General features: G+C 42.5%; 1 protein-coding gene across 1 annotated transcript; it reads left to right on the forward strand.

The window, feature by feature from the left end:
• Nucleotides 1-8177: 8177 nt before the first annotated feature.
• Nucleotides 8178-8786, forward strand: LOC138842617 (thymosin beta-4-like). The gene has a single exon (XM_070045135.1). The coding sequence runs from the start codon at nucleotides 8178-8180 to the stop codon at nucleotides 8430-8432; it is 255 nt and encodes an 84-aa protein (XP_069901236.1). The 3' UTR covers nucleotides 8433-8786.
• The last annotated feature ends 2151 nt before the right edge of the window (nucleotides 8787-10937 follow it).

Below are 10937 nucleotides of genomic sequence, written 5' to 3' on the forward strand. Positions count from 1 at the left end.
TATTGCTTATTAAAACAGAGACGTCTGGGAGAAAGAAAAATGGGTTTAGGGGGAAGATCAAGATGTCTGTTTTGGACATGTCATGTTTGAGATGCCCATTTGACATCTTAGAGGTGATGTGTAATAATTACCTGTCACTATGTTGTGAAATCCTTAAAGGCACTTTATTCATCTTTGTCTCTCCAGAACTACATTTTGGCTGCTCCACACCCCCTGCTCAATTCTTGTAAAGTCATTGTGATGCAACTTTTGCATGATTTCTGCCAAGGTTCCACCTAGTAGGTGCTTTAAAGTCTTTGCGGCAAAATAATGAATAAGCCCAAAGCTGTTTTGCCGGCACTTCCTCCTACCTATCTTCCTATCTTTTGCCCCTGTTCCTTCTCAAATCCAATAATACACTTTATAAATAAGCATTTCATCCAAGCTGGGCTGGGTCAAGCTGATAGGAAAAACTAAGGAATTTGCAGGAAAAGGACCAATGCTGAGAGGCTTTTTAGATAATACCAGCAAATCCCACGCAGCCCAACACCTGACATCTAGTTTCAGTGACCACAGTTTGGTCAAGTTCTAAGGCTGACCAAAAGCTTAGAAGCTTTGGTCAAGTTCTAAGACTGACTACCACAAGTTCTATCACCCAACATAGCCAAAAATAAAATAAATAAATTTATTTAAAAAATAGTACAGAAATAGTATTCCATTGTTTATCCAGTTACCTGTTGATAGACACGTGGGTTGTTTCCAGTTGTTCTCACTTGTTCAAACTTATCAAGAAGTAAATGCCAGAGCTTCCCTGGTGGCGCAGTGGTTGAGAGTCCGCCTGTCGATGCAAGGGACACGGGTTCGTGCCCCGGTCCGGGAAGATCCCACATGCCGCGGAGCGGCTGGGCCCGTGGGCCATGGCCACTGAGACTGCGCGTCCGAATCCTGTGCTCCGCAACGGGAGAGGACGCAACGGTGAGAGGCTCGCGTACCGCCAAAGGAGCACAGCCCTGCCGACACCTTGATTTTGAACTTCTAGTCTCCAGAACTGAGAAGAAATAAATATCTGTTGTTTTAAGCCACCCAGCTGGTGGTACTTTGTTACACCAGCCCTAGGAGACTAATACAAATGGCTTCAAATGTTTTAAATGTATTCGTTCGCTACTGCAATCAGCAGATGTTAAAGGAGCACTCTTTATGTGCCAGGCACTTGGCTAGGTATATCAAAGATAAATAAGACATGCTTCCTGCCTCCATTCCTAGAATGTGTCCATCAGGAAGGACAGCTATGTAAATACATGATTGCAGTACTTGGTTAGGATTGTGTATGAAGTTCAGTGGTGGCACAGTGGAGCTGGGAGAACCACGGACGGTTTTACAAGAGACCTTTATGCTTGGTTTGAAAGAAAGAGCTGAAATCACCCTCTGTGGGAATTCTGCTTGATTCTGCCACCACTAGTGCTATCACCCCTAACTAGTTCAAGGTATGTAGCAACCTGTTACTAGAATTCTCTCACCACAGACCAGTCAAAGTAATTTTTATGTTTATTTTCTTATTTTGGCTGTGCCGCACAGCTTGCGGGATCTCAGTTCTCTGCCCAGGGATTGAACCTGGGCCTCTGCAGTGAAAGCACTGAATCCTAACCGCTAGACGATCAGGGACCTCCCCGAAGTAAGTTTTAAAACGCAACCAGATCATGCTACTCTGCTGAAAATATCGATGGGTTCTTATCACAATGAAAATAAAATCCAAACTCCTTTTCATCATACAGCCCCATAAAATCTGATCCCTCCTAACTTCAGTCTCATCTCCTTGTACAGTGGTCTCCTTGCTGTCTGTGAACACTGTCAGGTTTGTTCCCATCTTTGACTTTGCACTTGCTCTGACCTCAGACCCAAGATCTTCCGTGGCTCCTCTTCCTTCAAGTCTCAGCTCACCTTTTGCAGGGAGCCTTCCCTGACCACCCTATTTAAAAAGCACCCCTCCCCCATCTATCTTATTACCTTTTTTAATTTATGGCACATACCACTAATTGGATTTGTCTATTTCTGCCTGGCTTCCACCCCCACCTTACCCTCCATCCCTGACACCACAGAATGTGTGGTCAGGAATCAGGGATCTTGTTTATACTGTTTGCTGCTTATACTGTTCACTGCTGTGTCCCTAGTGTACAGCACATAGGAAGTGTTCAGTACAGAAGAATGAAGAAAAACTTACTCTTTTAGTCTCATGCTTATCATGTCAGATCATATGTCCCTATGACTCTCTTTGGGATGATTCCCAAACTGTATTCTTATAATTTCATTTTATAGTCCCAGCCTATTCCCTCCCTGCAAAATTACACCTTCATCTTTATACCCTTTCTGAGCTGCCCTCTGTAGTATTGGAGCTATCTTTTTTTATTATTATTATTTTATTTATTTATTTATTATTTGGCTGTGCCGGGTCTTAGTTGCGGCACACGGGACCTTTTGGTTGTGGCATGCAAACTCTTAGTTGCGGCATGTGGAATCTAGTTCCCTGACCAGGGATTGAACCTGGGCCCCCTGCATTGGGAGCTCGGAGTCTCAGCCACTGGACCACCAGGGAAGTCCTGGAGCTATCTTAATCTCTAAAATTCTGTAGTCTTATTTAAGAATGCACTGAGATTTAGAAAAGTTGCCCAAAGTAACACAGCCATAAATGGTGTTTCTAGGATTTGAACTTAGATCTCTCTCTGACTAGAGGGCCTTTCTGGCTGTGCTCCTATGGGGGCTTTTTGGTGAGTGGGAGGTAAAAATCCAGAATTAAAATAGGAGCCCTGTCCATTTGGACTAGAACTAGCAAACACTTATTATTTGTTTCTATAAAAAGAGCTGGGTGATATTTGTTTAAAGGAATTCTAAAAAGTAACTTTAGTTTTTTTTGGACTAAAGTTAATTTGCTTGTTATAAAGAAGAAAGTAAACATCTACCACCCAGAGACAACTGCTGTTAACATAAAGAACATTTTTATCCAGTATTTTTCTGTGCAGAAAGAAAATAATGTCATGTCATTTTCCTACACAAATCTTTCTCTGAATTTTGAAATAACTTCCTAATGTAATTATTAGATCAAAGCATATTGCCAACTTTTTTTCCAGAAAGGTGACCCCAATTTACATTTCCATGAGCAGCACGTGAGTGCCTTTTCATACCATGCCAATATTTTTGGTTTCCACTTCTTGGATTTTTCTTGATATTAAACTTGGAATATACATTTATTAGTCACCTACTATCTTCTATGACTTGTTTATATCCATTGACTATTTTTCTATTGGCAACTTAGTATATTTTAAATCAGTTTTTGAATTTTTATATTGATAATGAAAATTTTGTCATATTTGTGGCAAACTTCCCCTTTTTTGACTTATTTTTATTTTTAAATTTATTTATTTTATTTATTTATTTTTGGCTGCGTTGGGTCTTCCTTGCTGTGCACAGGCTTCTTCTAGTTGTGGTGAGCAGGGGCTACTCTTCGTTGCAGTGCGCGGGCTTCTCACTGCGGTAGCTTCTCTTGTTGCGGAGCACGGGTTCTACGCGCGTGGGCTTCACTAGTTGTGGCACGTAGGCTCAGTATTTGTGGCTCACGGACTCGAGAGCACAGGCTCAGTAGTTGTGATGCACGGGCTTAGCTGCTTCGCGGCTGTGGGATTTTCCTGGACCAGGGCTCGAACCTGTGTCCCCTGCATTGGCAAGCGGATTCCTAACCACTGCGCCACCAGGGAGGTCTGTTGACTTATTTTTAATAAAATGATGTTCTACCTGTACTGCTAAGCCGTTATCCTAATAAGTCTTATCTCTTTAATGATGTAGTCATCAGAGTGAATTTTTGTTAATAAAAGTTTTCAGCATTTTTAATTCTTCCACACAAACTTTTTGTCTTCAGCATACTAATTTGATAAAAAGCTTTCTCATTTTAATAAGTTGTATGGACTAATTGTCAATAACAAATTATAGCTAATTATCTCTGTGTATTTTAAATATATTGTAAGAGGAAGGTGACATAAGTACTTTTCCAGAATAGAACCAAAAATGTGAAATTGGAGGAAAAATTTTATGCTTGGAAAATATATTGAAAATGAATGACTTGAGAACTTCTGAGTGTACTTTCTAAGCACTCTCACCATTAAAGCATTTGGCATGCAACCTATCCCCCTCCTGCAAACATCTTTAATTTTGTGATAATAACTCAAATTTTGTAGTCAGAAAAATGGAAAATAGGACCCATTTTACATGGCTTTTCTAAAATCTCTAAAATTTTAGAGAGAATTTATGTCTTGCAAACATTTAAGAGGATTTTTAATGGCTTATAATATTAACATAAAAGAGGACAATTTGAAGATAAAAGCAAAAACATAGGTTACCTGAAATGTGTCGAACCAACATTTTCATTTTTCTTTCATCACAGTGAAAATACGCGAAATTCATTTTCAGAGAAAAACTTTCCAGAAGTGACTTCAAGAATTATTTGTGGTTGGCCTCAGTTCATTTCCATTTGAGGTGTAGTTTTAATAACTTTTTCAAGGCTTTCCACTTTTATTTCCCCATCAGTGGTGTTTTTAAATTTCCTTTTCGTCATTTTTTTGCTTGTTTTGTTAGGCTCCCTTAGAGCAGGATTCAAGTGGGCTGTGCAAGAAAAGCCATTGAAGATGTAAAAATAAAATTTTAGAATGTTTATTTTTAATCTTATTGTTTCAGATCCTAATTTTATTTATGTTATATGGAGTACATAAAATTATATGTATCTAATTCATAAATAAATGCATTACAAGTTTGGAGAAAAAAACAAAACAAAAACATGGTAGTTTTTCCAGCTGGGCTCTGTAGAAGGAAACTGGCATATACTGTGTGTCTATAGGGTGTCAGGTACTGGGCAAGATGCTTCACATCCATCCACTCCTAAATGCATGATGGGAGGCAAAGTGAGCCTATTTCTGGCAATCTCCATCTTAGCTCTGGCCAAGATATTGCTAGTCACTGAAGTGCTCAATGTTAAAGTCATGACTCCTGGAGCATCTACGGGCCAGGTCTTAACCTCCAGTTGCAGTGCCACGTGGAGTTCTCTTCATTAATGGCTATGAGAAGAGGACAAGATTAATAATATTTTAGTTAGTTAGTAAATTAATAAATAAGGCAAATAATATTAATCCTGTCTTCCAAAGGAATCAGTTAGCCTAACTCTGTCTCAGGTCAGATTAATTTATAATCTCCTAGCCTCTTACATACAGTATGGTTTGGTCAGAAGAGAATCCAAACATACATCAAAGGGCTGATTTGACATCTCACTTGGATGTCCATTAGCATTTCAAACTTAACATGTTACAAACAGAACTCTGGATTCTCCCTTTCTTGCCCCAAGCCTGCTGTTCTCCTGCTTTTCCTTATCTAAATCAATGGTATTACCAACCACCCATTTTTTCCTCAAGCCAAAACCAAGGAGACATCTTTTTTTTTTTAAATTAATTAATTAATTTTTGGCTACGTTGGGCCTTTGTTGTTGCACGCAGGCTTTCTCTAGCTGCGGCCAGCAGGGGCTACTCTTCGTCGCAGTGTGTGGGCTTCTCACAACGTTGTGGTTGTGGGCGGTGACTTCTTTTATTGCCGAGCATGGGCTCTAGGCAAGTGGGCTTCAGTAGTTGTGGCACACAGGCTCAGTAGTTGTGGCACACGGGCTCAGTAGTTGTGGCACGCAGGCTCAGTAGTTGTGGCACGCAGGCTCAGTAGTTGTGGCACATGGGCTTAGTTGCTCCGCTGCATGTGGCATCTTCCCGAACCAGGGATCGAACCCGTGTCCCCTGCATTGGCAGGCAGATTCTTATCCACTGCACCACCAGGGAAGTCCCCAAGGAGACATCCTTAATTCCTCTCTTCTTCACCTCTCACATCTATTCCACTCATGACTCTCCTACCAAAACATATCCTGGAGCTCCCTATTCATGATCATTGTCACGCTAGCCTTCCTCACTTACCCTCCTGCTGCCCTATAACTGATTATCCCTGAAGCCAGAGCTTTTAGAGCCACGGACCAACTCGTGTCACTCACTTGCTCTCAATCTGCCATGGTTTCCCACCTCACTTAGATTTAAATCCTAACTCTTTATCCTAACATGCAAGGCCCACATGGGGCCAACAGGGATCTGCCTTCTTCTCTGACCTCATCTCCTACCACTCTTCTCCTTTAGCCTCATGCCCTCCATCCTATCTCCCTAACATGCCAAGCTTGCTACTACCTCACAACCTTTGCACCTGCTGGTTTTCTGAGGGTAACAGCAGGGGCGGGGGAAGGAGAAGCCTGGAATATTTTTTGTACAGATAGTAATAATGATAGCATGCACACATATTTATGTGTGCTTACTGTATGGCAGGAACCATGCCAAGGACTTAAACTCACTGAATCCTTACAACAACCCTATAGGATGGACACTGGTATTTCTCCCACTTGGAGATGAAGAAACCAAGGCACATAGAGTTAAAGTATTGGCTCCAGGTCACATAGTGTCTTGGGTCAGGGTCCCCAGAAAGCAGGCTCTCAGTCAGAGATATGCAGTTCGGAGATGTTTTGGAGACCGTCCCTGTGCTCCTGGTAATAACACCTACCAGGAGGTGAAAGAAACAGGATTGGGCGGAGGGAGAAGTTGAACTGTGACACAGCTGCAACAGAGGTCTCAGTGTGTCCTTCAGGGCACTCTAGAACTGAGATGATCCCTCAGAGTTGTCCCGCACTGGAGGCTAAGGGGCCAGGCCTTTATATACCTGCACAGACAGAACCATGGACGGTAGACTGTCCCTAGGGAAGGGGCATGCATATCTTTATACATGGTAGGTTTCTTTACCAAGGGCAATAACTGGAGAAGGACTTAGCTGCGAGCTACCAGCATCCAGCTTTCCTGGCAGTAGAAGAATGAGAGCCCCAGCCCTGGATGGGGAATTTGAGCAGTACATCATAGTATCCAGGATACATCATGCATTTGTTTCTAGTTTGTGGAGCAAATTACCCTAATACTTAGAGGATTAAAAAAACAAACATTTATTAGGACTTCCCTGGTGGCGCAGTGGTTAAGAACCTGCCTGCCAATGCAGGGGACACGGGTTTGGGCCCTGGTCCCGGAGGATCCCACATGTCGTGGAGCAACAAAGCCCACGCGCCACAACTACTGAGACTGAGCTCTGAGAAGCCCATGCACCACAATGAAGAATAGCCCCTGCTCTCTACAACTAGAGAAAGCCCACACGCAGCAATGAAGACCCAACGCAGCCAATAAATAAATCAATAAATAATAAAAAGATAAAAACACTTGGAACTTTTTTTAAAAAAAAAAAACCCAAACATTTATTATCTCATAGTTTCTATGGGTCAAGAATCTGGGGATGGCTTAGCTGGGTGCCTCTAGCTCAAGGCTGTTAAAGAAAAAATTATTCTGACACTTGTTAAAATGGTAAGGAAGACTTTATCCAGGACAGTTGTGATAGGTGTCAATGCTATCACAATAGGTGAGAGAGATTGGGCTCAACTCCAAATACGACAAAGACAGCTGGAAATTTGTAGCCAACAAGCGGAATGACGGGGTCAGTGGATGAAAAATTTCTTAAGAGGAAACATCGAGGGTAGGGGGATTCTTGCTAAGCTGACTTAATAGGATTCTTGCTGAAGGCAGGCCAGGATGATCAGCTATCATGGGTAGGGGATGGGGAATATGTTGAGATATCAAGGGTAAGGGGATTCTTGCTAAAGTGACTTAGCAGGATTCTTGCTACAACTGGGCTATGCAGGCCCAGCAAGGATGGGGGCCAGGGCCAAGGCCTAGACAAGAAGAAGGGTCAGAGAGCCTGACTAGAGTTTGGTTAAGTGGAGAGTATTTGTCAAGGCCTCTCCTGAAGTTACAGTCAAGCTATTGGTCAAGGCTGTGGTCTTCTCTGGAGGCTTGAGTTGGGAAGTGGGGAGATGGTGGAACATATTCAAATGATATTTAAGTGGTAAAATGGTAGGAATTGTGGGAGAGGATTCTGGGAAGATACAGTGGAGTAGGAAGCCCCAGGAATCTGGCTCCCCACCTAGACAACATTTGCACTGGCAGAATAGTCTGATGTAATTCTTTTGGAACTCTGGAGTCTGTTGAACGCTTACAACTTCCAGGGGAGACTTGGAAGGTAAATTGTGGTGTATGCATGAGCGAAATATGGTACATACATACAATGGGATAGTATTCAGTCTTAAAAAGGAAGGAGGGCACTCGGCGGCGACCACTGCGCAGGTCGGACCTCGTTCGCTCGTAACTCGCTCCGCTTCCTCTGCAGCCATGTCTGACAAACCCGATATGGCTGAGATTGAGAAATTCGATAAGTCGAAACTGAAGAAAACAGAAACGAAAGAGAAAAATCCACTGCCTTCACAAGAAACGATTGAACAGGAGAAGCAAGGGGGCGAGTCGTAATGAGGCGTGCGCCGCCAATATGCACTGTACATTCCACGAGCACTGCCTTCTTATTTTACTTCTTTTAGCTGTTTAACTTTGTAAGATGCAAAGAGGTTGGATCAAGTTTAAATGACTGTGCTGCCCTTTTTCACATCAAAGAATGGAGAACTACTGACAACGAAGGCCGCGCCTGCTTCCCATCCGCCTGTCTGGCTGGCAGGGAAGGAAAAGAACTTGCATGTTGGTGAAGGAGGCTGGGTGGGACGACAGTGAAATCTAGAGTAAAGAGCAAGCTGGTCCAGGGTGTCCTGCGGGCTGTAAAATGCAGTTTAATCAGTGCCATTTTTTTTTGTTGTTCAAATGATTTTAATTATTGGAATGCACAATTATTTTAATATGCAAATAAAAAGTTTTAAAACCTGAAAAAAATAAAAAAAAGGAAGGAAATTCTGGGCTTCTCTGGTGGCGCAGTGTTACGAATCCGCCTGCCAATGCAGGGGACACGGGTTTGAGCCCTGGTCCGGGAAGATCCCACATGCCGTGGAGCAACTAAGCCCGTGTGCCACAACTACTGAGCTTGTGCTCTAGAGTCCGTGAGCCACAACTACTGAGCCTGTGTGCCACAACTACGGAAGCCCACGCGCCAGAGCCTGTGTTCTGCAACAAGAGAAGCCACTGCAATGAGAAGCCTGCGCACCGCAACGAAGAGTAGCCCCCGCTAGCCGCAACTAGAGAAAGCCCGCGCGCAACAGCGAAGACCCAATACAGCCAAAAATAAATAAATAAGATAAATAAATTTTTTTAAAAAAGGAAATTCTGATACATGTTACTACATGGATGAACCTTGAAGACATTATAAGTGAAATAAGCCAATCACAAAAAGGCAAATATGTATTATTACACTTATATGAGGTACTTAGAGAAGTCGAATTCTTAGAGACAGAAGTATAATGGTGGTTTCCAGGGGCTGGGGAGAGGCGGGAATGGGGAGTTATTGTCTAATAGGTACAGAGTTTCAGTTTCACAAGATGAAGAGTTATAGGTATGAATGGTGGTGATGGTTCCACAACAATGTGAATATATATACACCACTGAACTGTGCACTTAAAAATGGTTAAGATGGTAAACTTTGTTATGTGTATTTTTCCACAATGAAAAAGGAAGACTTCAATTAAAAAATCAGTTGAATATAAATATTATAAATATTTCTGGGAAGAAATGGTAGGGGTTGCAGCATCTTCATTTTCATATTATTTAGTGATATTTTCATCTGATTTTTAAAGGTGCTTTTATTATTTTTAATTTTTAAAATTTATTTATTTATTTGGTTGTGCCAGGTCTTAGTTGCAGCATGTGGGATCTTTTAGTTGTGGCATGTGGAATCTTTAGTTGCAGCATGTGAACTCTTACTTGTGGCATGTGGGATCTAGTTCCCTGACCAGGGATCAAACCCAGACGTCCTGCATTGGGAGCGCGGAGTCTTAGCTACTGGACCAGCAGGGAAGTCCCTGTTTCATCTGATTTTGAGAGGAAAATTAGAAAAGAGCAAAGAGCTTGTTTGCTGGACATTAGGAAACCCATAGCACAGATAGGAAAAAGCTGCAAGTGCTGGTTTGCTCCCCATTGTATGTGTGAGAGTTTCTCCTTCTCATATCTTACCATTAGACTTGAGATAAATTAGTCTTTCCTTGAAAACAAGTTTACACAAACCAATCACCTCTGTTGACAAATTTGCGTAAAAGCAAGCAGTGAGAGCTAGTGCACCTCAGAGAAGGCTTCGCTCAGTTGACCTTCAGCTCCGAATTACACTTCTACTGACTAAAAAACACTTCTAAATGGCCCTTGGGAAGTAATTTGCCCAGATAGAAATACAAAGGCAAGAGAATCATTGAAGAGAAGGGCATTTTGTTTGGCGTTTAAGCGCTGAAATAGAGGAATCAGTAATGAAATGTGTGGTAACTTTCGTGATTTAAAAACAACCAGAGCACAAGGGCCCAACTGCTCATCAGTGAATCTTTGGGGCCCCAAGAGTAGGTAACTCTGCCCCAATTTGGCTCTAGCTTCGAGAAGCAGAGGCTGGTGCACTAGGATGCAGCAGGTTCCTTAGGTGTTCGGGGCTTGCATTCAGGAAGTATTAGGGAAGTCATGGCACCTGCAGTTTGGGTCTTCATGCCCATGTTAAGTTTCTTCTGCTGAGATATGATTACCAGGGGATTACTGCCTGAAAGTACCCTTGGGGAGTCCCACGGTGACTCCAGATTAGGGCCACAGGAAGCCAGAAAGACCAGGGTCAAATCCTAGCTCTACCTATCAATTGCTCTGTGACTCTGGAGAGATATTTGACTTCCTTATAGCCCTGAGAGTTTGTTTCAGTAGGTCTGAGACAGGATCTAGGAATCTCTATTTTTAACCAGCCCAGCATATGACTCTTGATACTAGAATCCTGGTTTGGGGCTGTTTCCTAGAATTGGTAGTACCTAGAGTCAAGCATGAACCCTGGAGCCAGACTGCCTGCGTTAATTT

The sequence above is a fragment of the Globicephala melas genome, chromosome 1, assembly GCF_963455315.2.
Source record: "Globicephala melas chromosome 1, mGloMel1.2, whole genome shotgun sequence".
Lineage (NCBI taxonomy): Eukaryota > Metazoa > Chordata > Mammalia > Artiodactyla > Delphinidae > Globicephala > Globicephala melas.

Bases quoted from the DNA above. Each gene is read 5' to 3' on its own strand.
- LOC138842617 (XM_070045135.1), top strand. From the start codon at position 8,178: ATGGTACATACATACAATGGGATAGTATTCAGTCTTAAAAAGGAAGGA.